Below are 16,935 nucleotides of genomic sequence, written 5' to 3'. Positions count from 1 at the left end.
TCAACCGAAATGATTGATTGACTAGATACTGTAATAATATAGAGACCCGCTGTAACCTGACTGAAATGTATGCATACCAATGTTGTGATTATTTAAAGTTTGAAAATCAATAAAGAAATCTAAAAAAAGATTTAGCGTGGGGTTAACTTGAGGAAATGAAAATAGTGATTTGAGAAGTGTACTTTCAATAGTAGTCCGGCAGTTCATTGTAGACTTTCCCTAAAGTTCTGATTCATTGAGTGAACTGTCAAGGCACTGGAAATTGTAGAAGTGAAAGCCATAGAAAAAAATACAACCATCAAATTTGCGACTCATGACAGGAGCATCTCAAGTCCATGTTTTATGCAAGTATATAAAACATTTTTTGTCAGCATAAAGGAATACTATGACTTGATTGGATCCCAATTTAGGAACGGAAGATCACACTAGATTGCCTTGACAGCAACGTCTATGCTATTAATGAAGATACCAAAAAGGAAGGGAGGCCAAGGTACAACCTTACAGGAGCCTTCTGTGATAGCAAAGTCCCTTAAGAGTTTTTTGTTTGATCCATATCCAACAAAAGCCACCATTCTAGTAGAAATACCAACTCTATCAGACCTGCTCATGATAAGTCAGGGTCTGTCCTCCATAGCAAAGGCATGTTTTAAGTAAGTCTAGAAATGATAGTCTCATTTTAAAGAACACATTTTATAATGAAGGCTTTCAAGCAAAAGGCTTGGTCTACTGGAACTGTGTTTGGACCTTGCTTAAGACCCTTTATTGACCGGCTGATACCTACAGCTTCGTTAGGATAAGTCTCCTAAATATTCCAGTAAAGGAAATCCAGGAGCAATATAGGGCGATGATTCCATGGATCTAAGGTTTTGTCTTTTTGTATATGGAGTCTATTTCTGCTCTCCTCCAGACACAAGTATGTAACAGATTAAATTGTTGCATTAGTAATTTTCAAAATAAAGGTAGACAAAAAAGCACTGGTCATCATAGTAGAAACTCCCTCATGTCTCCACAGGGTAAGAAGTTTTCTCCAGCTGAAGAGAAGCCAGGACTCGCTCAGCTTCAGGAAGATATATTTTACTCAGGAAAGGCCATCACAATCCAAGTTACTGACCCAGTAAGTCATAGTGTCCATTTCTCCCCCAAAATCAAAGCCTATGTTACAACCCACCACTATAGTCCCCCATGCTACAAGTTTCTACAATCCTTGGACATCTTTTTCCGGTTTGACCAGGTGAAAAATGTTCCCTTGCAACATTAGTCAATTTAAGTTGCGAGTTCCTACAGCTTTTTACCTAGGATATTGGATAGGTGTAACAATTTGATGGGTTTTTAATCGGAAAAAACTTGATATATTTTGTATATTGGTCATCAACAACTTTCCTGCCTGCACAGGAATTGTAAGGATTAAATACGCTTTTCTTCTTTGAATTAGTGTATCTGCCATGACAGTAAAAGACTCCAGGTCAGCCAACCATCCACAAAAGACTCATGTTTTGCAATTGGGTGTGGGGGACAGGTGTAAAGAAGATCAGTAAATTACAGATCCAAAGCTGTATTTTTTTAAGAAGAGTAGAAACAACTCCCACGCATTCTCCAGACATGCAATAAAAAATCTGATCAGTTGAGTCTTTGGGAGAGAGTGGAGTTCAGCGTCTCACAATCTGATTGGACGACGTCGGGTCAAATTATGAGGTGGACTAACTACATATGCTAAGGCTCTTTCAATGTTATTTTGAATGCATATGTGCATTGCTATGATACAATTGCCCAATGGTTTCCAGTTGAACGTCGGTGAATAATTAAATCACATGAATGTATGAAAGATCCAATCCTGGAGAACTTTAACTTGCTCCTATGTCATGAGCCTGTTTTCTACTTCCAAACTGTGGGAAGATTGAGCAACAAGAGAAAAAGTAAAGGGAGGAAGAAAAGAAACACTAGGCAGCCAAGGAGTTTCAGCAAAATGTTGCATCACAACCTCTTGGCAAGATCATGCATTAGCACAGGTGTAAGTAATTACAGAAGGTGTGCATGGTGGCAGATTTATCTGTCCAGCAAATCTGTTTGACAAGCTGTGCCTGAATAACACCACTGATGCCCTGTTTTAAGCAGATTGTGCTCAGACAAGGATTAACCAGGAGAGCAGAGCAGTGAGATGAAGGAGGTGATTCTTCTGTCATTGTTGGTCTAGTGCCCAAGAAGAGTCCGGTATGGAACTAGAACTTGCGATAAAATTCTTGTTCAGTTAAAGTTAAACAACACCTCTGGGAAATTTGACAGGCAAGTCTAGGGTACGCCCTTCTCGGGGAAAATGGGGTAAGCTTCATGAGTATATAGCTTTTAGCTAGAAAAAATCCTGATGCAGAAATATAGAAAATTAGGAAAGCAGTTAATGTCACAGAATACGTTTAGCAATTAGATGCAAGGAACACCAAATATATTGAATAAAATATCCTCATTTTGAGGAGTCTCAAATTGTTAATAAGAATTGAATTCAGAATCATTTTGTGAATGTTTAATTTAACTTTAATCGCAATTTGAATCAATTTACTAATTCAAAAAAGTAAAAGAACACAGTGTGTTTCCATGGTGGTTTTCAGACAAAACTTGTTTGGCCCATTGCTACTTATGTAGCCTAGAGCTTTATCAAGGCTGCAGACCTAATTTCTACATTATAGAAAACATAACCATAATGATAAAGAATTTACTGTAGGGCATTTTCATACTTCAAATATAGTAAGTATTGTGGATACAGTATCGAAAAACGATTTAACTAGTTGACTTATACTCTCTTTAGATTTGTCACATGCAGACTATCATACCATCTTCATGCTAGGCATACTTGAAAATATTACCAAATTTATCTTCAAATTAGTCTCAATTGCTGGTTAGTTCTGCACATAATCAGGACCATTATCCTGTGTGTGTATAATGTAGGGAGCAGCTAGCCTACTTTACATGCACGCTTACATTTGACATAACATTCAGCATTTCACTGTCCGTAACTCATACAGTTCATCATCCCAGAAGTCATCTCGGATGTAAAAACTGCATAGTGCGAGACAATCATGACTTGCAAAACACGGTCATTTCATAACAAGTGATGATTTGCATCTGCCATTTTGGATGAATGATAAAAGCACATTTTGGAGTGTTGTTCAGTTTTGAATACAAATAGAACAGCTGAAAGTGGGTAGTGTGACAAGATTTGAATAAATCTTGTTAAGTGTTTGACTGAAATTGCTAATAATTATGATGTCCATGGAGTTGTTACATTGTCTGAGGTCATCAAAGCTTTCAATGAATATTTGTGGGGATGACTTGTGGAACAGGTGTGAGAAGTGACGTCGGGTAGCTTCTAAAGAGAATGGATTTTATCTCATTGTAACCATATGGCCTAGGACTGTTTCTGAACAAGGCAGTGTTGCTAAGTCAAAGGATTGCATGTGTTCTTAAAGCTTGTGCATGAGATGGGAAAGTAGAATATTTTGATCTCATAGTTTGAAGTTTGACTTGAGCTGTACAAGAGTTGTAAAAGGCCTGACAGATGACATTTGAATCCTTGTAGGTCTTCAAGCAACGTTTCCCAGGCCTTTTATACAGCAGATACCATCACAAAGTTCTGATTTAAATAGGTGCATGGTAAAACACATGACAATCACATTGCTGAAAAAGCAAATTGTGTTGACTCAATGGGGCAAGGAATAGTTGCAGCACTGCTACAACTTATAATAAGACCTGGTGGTCAATTTCCTGGCAGGTGACACGGTTGCTAAATTGTCAGAGAAGTAACCTAAAAAAGCAAAGCTAAATTAAAGAAGAATCGGATTTTCATACAACCAGTTATAATAAGGGTTGAATAACTTCTCCTGTCCCAAGGCCAGGCTTGAGACACCATGATGAATGCTCTCGCAGAGTACCAAAGGGCTGGCACTAGGAGAAACACAGGGTGCAAAAGTAGAATGGTAAAAGCGGACCGGAGTAAAAGCACACTGTAAATGCACTGGTTATTTCATATGTCCTTGATTCAACAATTCCCAAGCATAAAAAATGGAAATAAACAGGTTAAGATTGGAAACGATACGAAGATGCCATATCAAGTTTGAAAACAACTTAGTATCCATCCAAATTTGGAGCCAGTAACTTTGTATGAAGAACTAAAATGTATACACAATGAAGGCTCATGGAAAACTTTTTCAATGCCTGGAGGGTAGAGAGGATACTGTGTCGGAGTAACACCTCCCACAAATTCATAAAGCCACGACAAAATACTCCAACTGACCTGACAATGGTCAATCAAAATGCACTTAAATGGGAGGACGTGAAGAATGAAGTGTAAGGGAGATTGTGTAACTTCACTAACAGGTGAGCAAGGAAGAAATTCCTTTTTGTTTAGTTACCCTCACACACCCTAGTGGTGTCATGCTTCATCATCGAGTCACCCTGACGCCTATAAGTCGGGGTGGGCTCAACCACAGTGTTGGGAGGTCTTTGAAGTTATAGAAGACCAGGGGGACTATAAAGATTAAAAAACCTCAGACAGATCCCCCGTTTCCCTTTATTTTTGGGACTGTCAGGGTTATTAAAAAACTCTTAAAAGCCATAAAGGTCCCGGACTTTCTTCAGGGCTATGGTCGGCCTCCTAGGGGTACAGAAAAGAGGGGTACCTATCCTGTCAGTGAATAAAGGGCAGAGTAGCTGCTCCTTACGTGTGTGACAAACAAATTATCTATCACGTGTAAGTCTCCATCTGTAAGAAATCAACAAAGAAGAGGGAAGAAAACATACAGCATTGTATGAGTATAAATGTGGTATTTCCACGTTCATGTTTCCCAAATAAGTGCTTATTGAAAGAGAACAAACCCACCAGTGCCCAAAGGCTGTGCCACTTAGTAGTATTCAATCTCTTCCAATCTTGTGCCACTCGCATCAAAATCTGTACATGACATTGCTATGTGACAGAATATAGTGCGGTGGCGAAGGTGCTTGCATACTGACATTATCTGCATGCCAGACAGTGCGTGTTATCAAGGAATCAATCAATTGCTCCCCTGCTCGGCGTAAACAGCTCCTTCTGACAAGGTTGTCAAGTTTGCGGCAGGTTGCCTTAGAAAGCCCTTAGGGAAAGAAGTAAGGGTGTGCCTTAGAGCAAAATGCCCCATCCCTCCCTGTTGCACTGAACACAAAGACAGATTCCCACATGGCCACCTTCTTGCAGAAGTATGAATATGCTACTTACCAGTATGCATCTGTTCTTGGCATGTAGGGCTGCTGACATTCATATCTGTGCATAGATCGCCGCCTAGTGTTGGGTCCGGATGTTTGCACGTTGTTGTCCTGGAAGAGTCTTCGAAGTATCCTTGGATAGGTGACTCCTCCCCTGGACTACAGTGCGCATGGGCATCCTCTCCATCCTCAGATTGTTTTTCGCCATTGTGGCAGTGATGGAGTAGATACAGAAAGTGATGACCATGCTTGCAGTAATTCTGAGAGCTGCAGCTGCGACAGGCGCCGGGGAGGAGGGAGGGCGATATGAATGTCAGCAGCCCTACATGCCAAGAACAGATGCATACTGGTAAGTAGCATATTCAGTTCGAGGCATGTGGGCTGCTGAATTCATATCTGTGCATAGAATACATAGCAGTGCCCTCTATTGGCGGCGGCTACCCGTGCCAGCTGCAGCGGTCTGAAAAAGTGTTTTGAGAACAGCCTGTCCTACAGCTGCCTGCTGTTTTGACTGCACATCTACGCAATAGTGTTTTGTAAATGTGTGTGTAGTGGACCATGTGGCTGCTCTGCATATATCATGCAGGGGAATATTTCCTAGGAAGGCCATGGAAGCCCCCAACTTACGTGTTGAGTGGGCTCGTGGTGGAATAGTTAATGTGCGTTTTGCCTTTTGATAACAGATTTGAATACACTTAACTATCCATCTGGCTATCCCTGCTTTGGAGATGGCGTTACCTTTGTGGTGTGGGGCAAAGGCAACGAACAGTTGTTTTGTCTTCCTGAATGGTTTAGTCCTGTCGATGTAGTACATGAGGGCCCTCCGTACATCTAGTGTATGTAGTGCCCTTTCTGCAACAGTTTGTGGGTTTTGGAAGAAAACGGGCAGTTCAATAGTCTGGTTCATGTGGAACTGCGATATTACCTTGGGCATGAACTTGGGGTTGGTACGTAGTACGACCCTGTTAGCGTGAACCTGAATGAATGGCTCTTGAACGGTTAGTGCCTGGAGTTCACTAACTCTTCTGAGGGAAGTGATCGCCACTAGGAAGGCCACTTTCCAGGTAAGGAATTGAATCTCGCATGAGTGTAGAGGTTCAAAGGGTGGACCCATCAGGCGTGTGAGGACCAAGTTGAGGTTCCACATTGGAGCCGGTGGGTGACTAGGTGGAATGACTCGTTTGAGCCCTTCCAAGAATGCTTTGATGGCAGGCACTCTGAATAGAGAGAGGTGCTGCCTGGTTTGCAGATAGGCTGATATTGCGGTCAAATGGACACGTATAGAGGTGTACGCCAGATTGCATCTATATAGGTGTAAGAGATAACAGATGATGTTTTGGATGGATGCGTCCAGCGGGTTGATGTCATTATTACCGCAATAAATGACGAACCTTTTCCATTTGGCTGCATAGCAAGCTCTGGTAGTGGGTCTCCTGGCCTCCTTGATGATGTCCATACAGTCAGGTGGCAGGTTGAGATAGCCAAACTCTAGGACTTCAGGAGCCAGATCGCCAGATTCAGCTGTTGCGGATCTGGGTGCTGAACCTCTCCATGGTTCTGCGTCAAATGCGCGGGTTTGATCCGCAGCCTTTGATGCGGCACCACGGAAAGTTCGAGGAAGGTGGTGTACCACGGCTGGCGTGCCCACGTGGGAGCAACTAGGACGAGTGTCAGGGAGTGTTGTCGGAGTTTGCGGGCCACTAGCGGTATCAATGGCGCTGGGGGAAAAGCGTACGCAAATCTGCCGGACCAGTTCATCCATATCGCATTGCCCTGCGACTGCGGATGTGGGAATCTGGCGGCGAAGCTTGGGCATTTTGCGTTTTCGCTTGTCGCGAATAGGTCTATCTCCGGATGACCCCACTGCTGAAAGTACGGTTGGAGTACTGATGGGTGTAACTCCCACTCGTGCATTTGGTGGCTGTGTCTGCTGAGCAGATCCGCCATCTGGTTGTCCTTGCCAGGGAGGTGTTCCGCCATGAGGAACATGTTCCTTTGAATGGCCCACTTCCACATGCTCTGAGCCAGATGAGACAACTGTGGAGAGTGTGTGCCTCCCTGTTTCTGTATGTAGTACATTGCGGTCATGTTGTCCGTCCGGATCAACACGACCTTGTTGCATAGATGTACTTTGAATGCCTTCATGGCTAGGAAGATTGCCATCAATTCCAGAAGGTTGATGTGCAACTTCTTTTGTTGTGTTGTCCATAGTCCTTGCACTGTGTAGTGGAGTACATGAGCTCCCCATCCCTGGAGAGACGCGTCCGCTGTCAGTACTATTTGTGGGACAGGCTCTTGGAACGGTCGGCCCTTGCAAAGGTTTTGTGGATTCCACCAATGCAGAGAGTTGTATGCCCGACCGCTCACCAACACTAGGTCCTTTAACTGTCCTTGAGCCTGATTCCACTGACGTGCTAGGCACTCCTGAAGTGGGCGCATATGTAATCTCGCGTGCGGGACTATGAAGATGCAGGAGGCCATCATGCCTATCAACTGCATGAACACTCGCGCTGGAAGTGAGTGATTGGGTTTGAATTTGGAGATCAGCAGTTGTATGCTGTCGATCCTCACTAAATTTGGCTGAGCTGTGGCCGCCAGAGTGTCTATAGTCGCACCTAGGTACTGTTGTACGTGTGCGGGCTGGAGATGGGACTTTGGATAATTCAGTGAGAATCCCAGACTGTGAAGAAGGTGAATGGTGCGGGACATGTGGCTTGCACATTGCTGGGCTGACTTCGCTTGAACGAGCCAGTCGTCTAGGTAGGGGTAGACGTGTATATGCTGCCTCCGTAGATGTGCTGCCACCGTAGCTAGGCACTTCGTGAAAACCCTGGGCGCTGTTGTCACGCCGAAGGGAAGGACTTTGAACTGATAGTGCTGCCCCTGAACAGTGAACCTGAGGTATTTTTTGTGTGAGGGGTGGATGGGTATGTGAAAGTACGCATCCTTGAGGTCCAGTGTGGCTAGGAAGTCTCCCTGCTTGAGAAGCGGAAGGACTTGCTGTAGAGTGAGCATATGAAAGTGCTCTGAAAGAATGTACTGGTTCAGGGGTCTCAGGTCCAATATAGGTCTGAGCGACCCGTCCTTTTTTGGAATTAAGAAGTAGAGGGAGTACACTCCCGCACCCTGCTCGTGGATGGGTACGACCTCTATAGCGCCTTTTAGAAGCATACTTTGCACTTCTTGCTGTAAGAGCGTTAAGTGCTCTGAGGACATAGGACGGCTTCTTGGTGGTATTGTGGGTGGAGTGGAGGTTAACTCCAGACAGTAACCGTATTTTATAATATCTTTGACCCACCTGTCCGTGGTGATGGAATTCCACGTGGACAGGAACCTTTGTAGCCTTCCCCCGACAGGTGTTATGTGGTCGGGAGGAAGGGAGAGGGCGTCACTGCTTGTTCTTGGGGGAGGACCTGGTGTTGCCGTAGCCGCGTCCTCTGCCCTTTGTGCTGGAGCCACGATATCCACCTCGGGTGTTTTTATCATAGGTGGTCTGTGTATTGCCTTTGTTATATGTTTGTTGTGACCCCTGTCCTCTACCTGCTCCCTTGTTTCCGGGGCGACGAAAGGAGCCGCTCCGAAAGGACTGAGTTTGTAGTGCGCCCATGGACTTTGCAGTGTCCGTATCCTTTTTTATCTTTTCGAGGGTGGTGTCAACCTCTGGCCCGAATAAATAGTCGGGGTTGACGGGCTGGTTCAGTATATTGTTTTGTACCTCAGGCTTGAATCCTGAGATCCGTAGCCAGGCATGTCGTCGCAACATGACGCTTGTGTTTATGGCTCTGGCAGCCGTGTCTGCAACATCTAGTGCGCATTTGATGGAAGCGTTCGTTAGTAGCTGTCCTTCTCTGATGAGCATTTCTGCGCCTTCCTTGAACTGGTCAGGGAGATGTTGGAATATTTGCTCAAGCGTGTCATAGTGCGCTCTATCATAGCGAGCAAGGAGCGCCTGAGTGTTGGCTATGCGCCATATGTTGGCAGCTTGGGCGGCAACTCGCTTGCCAGAGGTTTCTAACACCTTGGACTCTTTGTCCGGGGGGGGAGCGTCACCTGTTGTTTGCGAGTGTGCCCTCTTGCGTGCATTCGCTACGACGATGGAGTCGAGTGGTAATTGTCCTCTGATGTAAGTAGGATCCCCAGGTGCTGATCTGTATTTTTTATCAATCCTGGGGTTTATCACTCGTGCCCTGGTGGGTTCTTTGAAAATGTCCTTGGCTGGTTTGAGGACCCCCTTCAACATTGGCAGAGTCTTTACATGTCTTTCTGAGGATGCAAAGGTGTCCATTAGAAAGTCATCTTCGATGGTATCAGAGTGAAGCTGCACCCCATGGTTATTGGCAGCACGTTCGATAAGAGCATTGAACGCTGCAGTATCCTCCGTAGGAGATGTCTTTGCCCCATAGAGTTGTGGATCCTGTGCATCGAGAGGTGCACTGGGGTCTGCAGGGTCGCCCCAAGTTTGATCAGGGTCCTGCTGGTCATCAGGGTCCGTGTCTACATGGTAGGGGACTTGGTCAGCCATGTAGTCCTCCAATGCGTCTGTATCGGAGCGTGTGGGGGAGAACCGGTGTGGATCCTGGTAGGATGAATGGAAGGGTTCATAAAGGAGAGGTTCCGATTCTGCAGGCAACTTCCTTTTTAGTGGGATCCTGAAAGGGTCCAATGGCGGCTCCGAAGTTATCCTTCGGTCCTGGAGAATCATTCTGCCAGTGCCGGCGTCGATGATACGTGCTGGAGACGTCTCAGCAGGTGTGACCGTAGGTTGGGTGACCCGTGTCCTGAGTTGGAACATTTTTGGGATTGTTGACGGAGGCGAGCCGAAGGTAATGTTGGTCGGCACCGAAGAGGCTGCGGGAGCTCCGACCGAACCGGAGCCCGATGTGTCCTGGAGGACAGGTGTGGTTTTGCTGCCTTGCGTCACACCAGGTCGTACTTGGGGCGCCTTCGAGGCTTTGGCACCGGCCAGGCTCGTAGAGGCGGCCGTAGATTTTTTCGGTGCCGGCGGGTCATCGAGTCGGGGTGAAGAGATCACCGTCGAAGTCTTCGATGCCTGAGGCTTAGGTGTCGTCGAGGGAGCGATGTGAGACACAGCAGGCGGTACGGCCCTTGGTGTCGTCGGTGCCGGTAGCCGAGCAGGTTTGTCGGTGCCGATGGCTTTATTCCGTTTGTCGACTCCAACGTCGCCCGCCTCAAGTTCGGCACCGAAGTCCCTCTTGGTGCGGTCGGTGCCGACGCGGTGCGCTGGCGTCGAAGGCCTCGATCCGACCAGCGCTACTTTCAGTTTCGGTTTCGGTGGAACCTGAGCAGCTTTCGGTTTCGGTTTTGTGATAGGGAAACCAGCCTGTTTATGTAGTAATGGCTGCCGCTGAACGTCCGAGGCCGGGCCCGAGGGCGGGGCCGAAGAACTGCGGGATGGGTCTCGGGTAAGGCCCGAAGGCGATCCCTCGACCGGAGCCATAGGCTGTGGCACTGGTGTTTGAACGGTTTGAACAGGTAGGCCTTGTTCATCATTGGAGCTACTTTCTTCGGCCCCGAAGGCCTCCTCGTCGTCTCCTACCTCGGTGTCGTCTTCACCTCTGTGGAAGAGTGACTCGTCTTCCTCGTCCGATCCGGGTTCGTGTTCGGAAACGGGACTGGAGGGCAAGACTTCCAATTCCTCGACGTCCTCGGCCTCGCCGAAGATGTCTGTCGGGGCCGGTGCCGCGTGCTGCGCCTCGAGTCTCGCCGCTCGTCGATTCCGCAGAGTCTTCTTCGAGCGGAACCGGGCACAGGCCATGCATGTTGATTCGTCGTGGTCCGGCGAAAGGCATTTGTTGCACACCGGATGGACGTCGATGTGTGGGTACTTCGCATTGCATACCGGACACCTTTTGAATGGCGTCCTGGATTCCATCGTCGAAGTAGTCGATGGACAGGTAAATGCGAAAGCAGTCGGTGCTGAAAGTTAGTAAACTAACAAATTCTATCGAAACCCGATCGATAAACAGTACCGACGCGAACTAAAGGCCTTTTGGCCTTGAAAAAATATTTTCCTAACTTGAGCTAAGATAGCACATCCGAACCCAATGGCGGAAAAAAACAATCTGAGGATGGAGAGGATGCCCATGCGCACTGTAGTCCAGGGGAGGAGTCACCTATCCAAGGATACTTCGAAGACTCTTCCAGGACAACAACGTGCAAACATCCGGACCCAACACTAGGCGGCGATCTATGCACAGATATGAATTCAGCAGCCCACATGCCTCGAACCATTAGAGACCCCAAAAAGGGCATAGACTATTGGAAATCCTGCCAGGATAAACTATTGGAAATCCGTGGACGTCTCACAAAGGTCTTAGATCTGACCGAGGAGGCCAAGGACTCTGGTACCCCAGTTTCCCCGGAGGTGCTCTTGGGGTGGGCGCAGCACGCTGTATTTTTTCTGTCAAAGGAGAGGCGTGGTTTCCTCCGGATTTGGCATCCACAGAGGCTGTTGCAGTGGTGCAAGGCAGGCTCTTCGGGAAGCAATTCATTAAGGAGCTTGGCAAATTTGTAGTCACTTTCACCTTTATAGATAAGGCACAAGCGTCGATCAAAAAGGTTTTTCATCCCTACATTTTTGTTTGTGCCACCCGCAGCAGAGGGTGCTCGGACAGCCACTTTCATACCCAAGCCCCTCCCAGAGGTTTTAACAAGTTCCATGACCATTCCAGAAAGGGGGAGTTCTTCCAGTCGCAAAGAGGTCAACGTGGTCGCGGTTTCAGAAGTTCCTCCAGAGGGCAGCTCGAGGCCCCAGCAGGTGAGATTTTGCCTTTCTTCCCAGTTAAAAGTGGAAGGCCAGTTGGCTCTATCCGCACACAATTGGGAACAGCTTCTTTCTGATGCATGGGTTCTACAAACCATCACAGGTTTTCACAGAGTTCTAGGGGACTCCAATTCATGAATCCTGCCCACATACGCTAGTTTTTGCAGACAATCAGCTAGCCTTGATAGATCCAGACGAGGCGGATCAGCTGCAAAAAGGAGCTACTACCCAGACCTGCCTACACCCCCAGGAGTCCCTCAGCAACATCTTTTTGGTGGACAAGACAGATAAGAGTGCAACGACCAGTGATCAACCTCAGGGAGTTCAATGGGTAGCTGGTCTATCATTTCAAGATGGAGGGTATCCATCTTTTGTGCGATCATCTTCACCCCGAAGACTGGATGGTGCGTTTGGACCTGAAGGATGTGTATTTAGCAGTCCCCATTTTTTCTCCCCAACGCAGATTCTTGCAGTCCAGGTGGCAGGACCAAGTGTACAAGTTAGAACTTTTCCATTTGGACTCCTCAGCTACTTGGTGTTTCACCAAGGTTCTCAAATCGGTGGTGGAACCTCTCAGGGCTTGAGGGTTTCGACTCATAATTTACTTGGACAACTTCCTCCTTTTGGGCCAGTGTCTAACACAATTGGCAGAAAAGTTACAAACGGCAGTGGATTCGCTTTAAAGTTTAGGTTTTGCAGTCAACGAGCATGAATCGCCTCCGTTTTCTGCCAAGCAGACATTTCTTATTTTTTTGTCATAGATTCTCTGGCTAAGACCTTAAGCCCCCGCTCTTGGAAGGTAGACAAGAGTCGAGGAGGACATTGTCCAGATCCACGACATCTCTAAGAGAGGTAGCCAGGATTGTAGGTCTTCTCTCCTCCTCTATACAGTCAATCTTTCTGGGCCTTCCTCAAAATAGGGCCCTCCAAATCTGCAAGGCCTTTCACCTCTGCAGGGGTCTCCAATATTTGGAACAAGTCCCGCTTGCGGAGGAAGTCAAGGTAGAAATGAAATGGTGGTTGGACCACATGGAGGCATGGAACGGTCTAACCATATTCAGTTCCAACCCGGATATAATTATCAAGTATGAAGCCAGCAAGTCCGGCTAGGGAGCCTGCAGTGGGGACTTCTTTACAAGAGGAAAACATCTGCAGATGAGCAGCAGATCCAAATCAATTTCTTGGAACTGATGAGGGAGGGGTTGTTTGCAATCAAGTGATGGACAAAGGACAGGGTTGACTGCCGCGTTATCCTCAAGATGGACTCAGCGGTACGCTACATCAACCATCTAGGGGTACCAAGTAAAAAGTCTTAGTGTATCTGATCAAGGAGTTTGAAGTTCTGTCCGTCTCACAACGTCTCAGTGATGCCAGAGTATCTTCCCGGAGCATCCAATGTGATAGTGGACTGGTGCTCCAGAACATGGTCAGACACAAGTCTGTGGCAGTTGAACCCCATAGTATTCCAAAGGCTGGACGCCCTTTGGGGTCCCTTCACAGTGGACCTTTTTGCCTCCCGGCTAGATCATCAATTTCCCAGGTACTTCAGCTGGAAGTCGGACCCCCTGGCGACAGCAAAGGACGCCTTTCTCCAGGATTGGTCTTTAAAGACAGGTTACGCGCCCACCATAATCATGAGGCCATCAGCTCAGAAGACAGAAGGTGGTCTTGATCACTCCGTACTGAAGGCTTCAAGTATGGTTTCCGGTTTTTCTGGAACATTCCTGGGATTCTCCAGTCCTTCTACCCTGTGTGCCAGATTTCCTTCGGGATCCTCTAGGCAATCATCACCCATTATCCTCACGGGGCGCATACCTCTCATGGCCTGACTGATTTCTGGCAACAATGGAGACTCCCTGGTCTTGCACAAGAAGTTAAAAGAATTCTGGCAGCAGCATGGGCAGACGGAACAAACAAGCGTTACAGGTCCGCATGGGCTAGATGGGTTGGTAGGTGTCTATGAAACGATCAAGATCCCATGGGGTGCGAAGTGGTCCCCATCATGCCCTTCTTGGCATCCCAGAGATTGGCATATCATATGATCAATTCTTATAGGTCAGCTATTTCTGAGGGTCACATCCCCATACAAGGTTCTCTAGTGGGCGTTGGTGTGTAAACTGATGGAGGAATACATATGGCACTTCCACTGGAGCCCAGGTACTCAACCTTATGGGATGTTAAGGTTTTATGTCTTTTCCGATCTTGGAAACCAAACAAGTACTTGTCACGCAAGGAACTCTTGGCTAAACTCACCAAGCTCATATGCCTAGTTTCGGAGAGTGACGGACGTGCGGGTCTTGGACATATCAGGAAGGGTTTTCACCCCACAGGAGGTCACCTTCCACATCTTTAAAAGTACCAAGTTCCACACCAAAGTGGTGTCCTATCCAGCTTTCGACAAAGCCCCCAAGTTGTCTGTGGTACGTTGCCTCAAGGCTAAAGAAAGCATGACGGCAGCACTTCGTCCACCTGGTGAGTGTCAGTTGTTAATATCCCTCAGGAAACCTTTCAAAGACGTCCCTCCTCCCACCATAGCTCATCGGATCCGCTGGGTAATGCAAGAAGCGGGAATTGGTGTCTCACAAGAAGGAGCCCATTCTGTCAGAAGTGGTATGGCCTCAAAAGCATTTTCTCTATAGGTTTGCCTGGAAGACATTATTAATGCAGCAGATTGGTCTCCAGACTCCATGTTCGAAAAGGTATATTTCAAACCAGCTGTGGGTATGACATATTTGGTCGTGGACAAGCTTTTAAATGAGCAGGATCCTCACCGCCAGTCCTGCCATACAATAAAAAATGTCCTAGTCGCATAGTAGCGTTGGCGCCGGCTTGGGGCAAATGCCATTTCTATATGGCCTAGAGCTGGGCCCCTGTCTGCAGTTAGTCTGCAACGTCTACTGCTCATGTTCTCCATGGTTTCTAGGCTTGAGTGAACGCGGCTATAGACTTGCTTTGGGGCTATAGGCGAGTTCTATGTGATAATCTGAGCTATGTTGTAGCTGACAGGGCGATGGTGCAAGTATTCTAATGAGTGTACATGAGGAGGGGATAATAGGACGCAATGTCTACTGGGTCGGGGGATGGCCTCATGTTTAGTGTATACCCCTGGACATGGGAAGTGCGCTGCTTGAGCCCCGCTCTATTCTATTGCATTTGCCTTGTAAAGCGCTGATTCTTGCTGCCGGCCGCAATGGTTGTAGGCGTACAGCTGTGTATTTTGACTAATCGCACCTCTCAATAAACAAAACGTTGGTTATAAAAAAAATAAAAAATAAATGTCCTAGTAAACATGAAGTAAAGTTTCAATTATATTGAGGACATAGAGGCAATGATTATTCCCATTCAATGTTTCTGAGATCCTTTGTTTTCCCACCCCAGAAGAATGAACAGGATTTGGGTCTTGTCTGGAAACACGTCTTCATGACTTTATGTCTTAAGTATTTTTTGGGGTTGGTTCTTCTTACCAATGACTGTTCGGTTTCATTGGGAGTGCCTCCAATACAGAAGTTCATAAATATCTTTTGGTTTTGGTTCTACATGGTTTGTAAGATTCTCTCTTGATTAAGGTCAGAAGGTTCAGATTCATGGTTCTCGTCTCTGGATAGTTTCCGGTTAGGATGGTTCCAAAGCAGATTAATGGAAAGTTGTGGAAGTGATCCTGTCGCAGTCAAGAAAAATCAAGCTATTCAGGGGATTCCTACCTTCATGGCTATACTGGAATGTTGATTGATTGATCTGTGTTGACCTTTCCCTGTGTATGACCTTTCTCTGTGCATCTTGGGAAAGCTAGTTTTTAAAGTTTATTGTTGAACACTGCTGGAATGGGAAAAAAAGTAAAACATAATCCTTGTCCCAGTGGCCTTAATAGACCTGAAACTTTCCTTCATGTTTGCTAGGAAGGTTTTTATTTTCCAGCTTACCTGTTGTACTGGTTGATGCTGTCCAGGAGTTGCTGCAATTATGGCTCCTACTGCTTGTGTTGGCTGAACCACCATTGATTGGGGGAGTGGTGAGTAAATCTGTTGTCCTTGTAGGTATTGTAGGCCTGGTTGTGTGTACGGCTTAAAAAAAGACAAGTAACACAAATGTAAATAACACTTAAGGCAATAAGCAAATTAGTCCAAGGATGACAAGCTGAAATGCTTCAAAATAACCCTGATTAAACAACTTTTTGGTGTGTGTAGCGAAATGCCTCTTTTCTTAAGTACACCCCTACGTGTTTTGACTGAGTACACTACCAAACCTCAGTGCCCTGACCCTAAAGTGCATGTCAAATTGACTATACCCAATTGGAAAGGGCTAACTTACATGCAAGTCCGTAGTAAATGGTACACTGCTCCCTAGGGTATGTAAGTTAGAGGGGTAACCCAGGGCTAACAGCCCTGATTATGCAACCCTGGAGGTACCTCACGGAAAACAAGTCCCCCAGTCCGTCAATGCAGACTGGTAGAGCAGTCGTTCACTGCTAGCCTGACATAGCAATTTAAAGCAATGGCAAATCCACCACTTCCCATGATCATCTATGTAATTTACCCCTCTGGAAGGCCTACGGAACCCTGAAGGCCTTGTGCTATAGGACACATGTACTATACATGCCCTGACAGTAAAACATGCGAAACGACCGGTTGTAGTGTGGAAAGGCTAGGTCGCCCAATTGGTGAGTACAGGGTTATACGATTCCCCTTAGCTGTTATACTTCCTGAATGGTGCAACCAAAGTGGGCACTACAAGGTACATTGAGCCGGACTCGTATCTCAAGTTGAAATTAATGTAACTTGTTGCAGGGTGTAGCTTTAGCAAAGCTGCCACTCGGTTGCTTTTAAAACTCCTGTGACTTCCCAGGCACTTGTAGAGCCTGCTCCACAAGGCAGATTTCTGCCATCCTGGAAAGACACATCAACTACTCTCAGGAAGGAGAACAATGA

General features: G+C 46.6%; 1 protein-coding gene across 3 annotated transcripts in view; it reads right to left on the bottom strand.

The window, feature by feature from the left end:
• SETD2 (SET domain containing 2, histone lysine methyltransferase) overlaps window positions 1–16,935 on the bottom strand; it is a 1,034,666-nt gene that overhangs the window by 224,100 nt on the left and 793,631 nt on the right. For all 3 annotated transcript variants that reach the window (XM_085628742.1, XM_085628741.1, XM_085628740.1), the window contains one exon: window positions 15,931–16,071. In XM_085628742.1, the coding sequence (XP_085484868.1) occupies window positions 15,931–16,071 (141 nt within the window). The remainder of the gene's footprint in view (window positions 1–15,930; window positions 16,072–16,935) is intronic.

The sequence above is a fragment of the Triturus cristatus genome, chromosome 10 (genome assembly GCF_964204655.1).
Source record: "Triturus cristatus chromosome 10, aTriCri1.1, whole genome shotgun sequence".
NCBI lineage: Eukaryota > Metazoa > Chordata > Amphibia > Caudata > Salamandridae > Triturus > Triturus cristatus.
The sequence above is the reverse complement of the archived record's forward strand: the minus strand, read 5'-3'. Positions and strand labels throughout refer to the sequence as shown.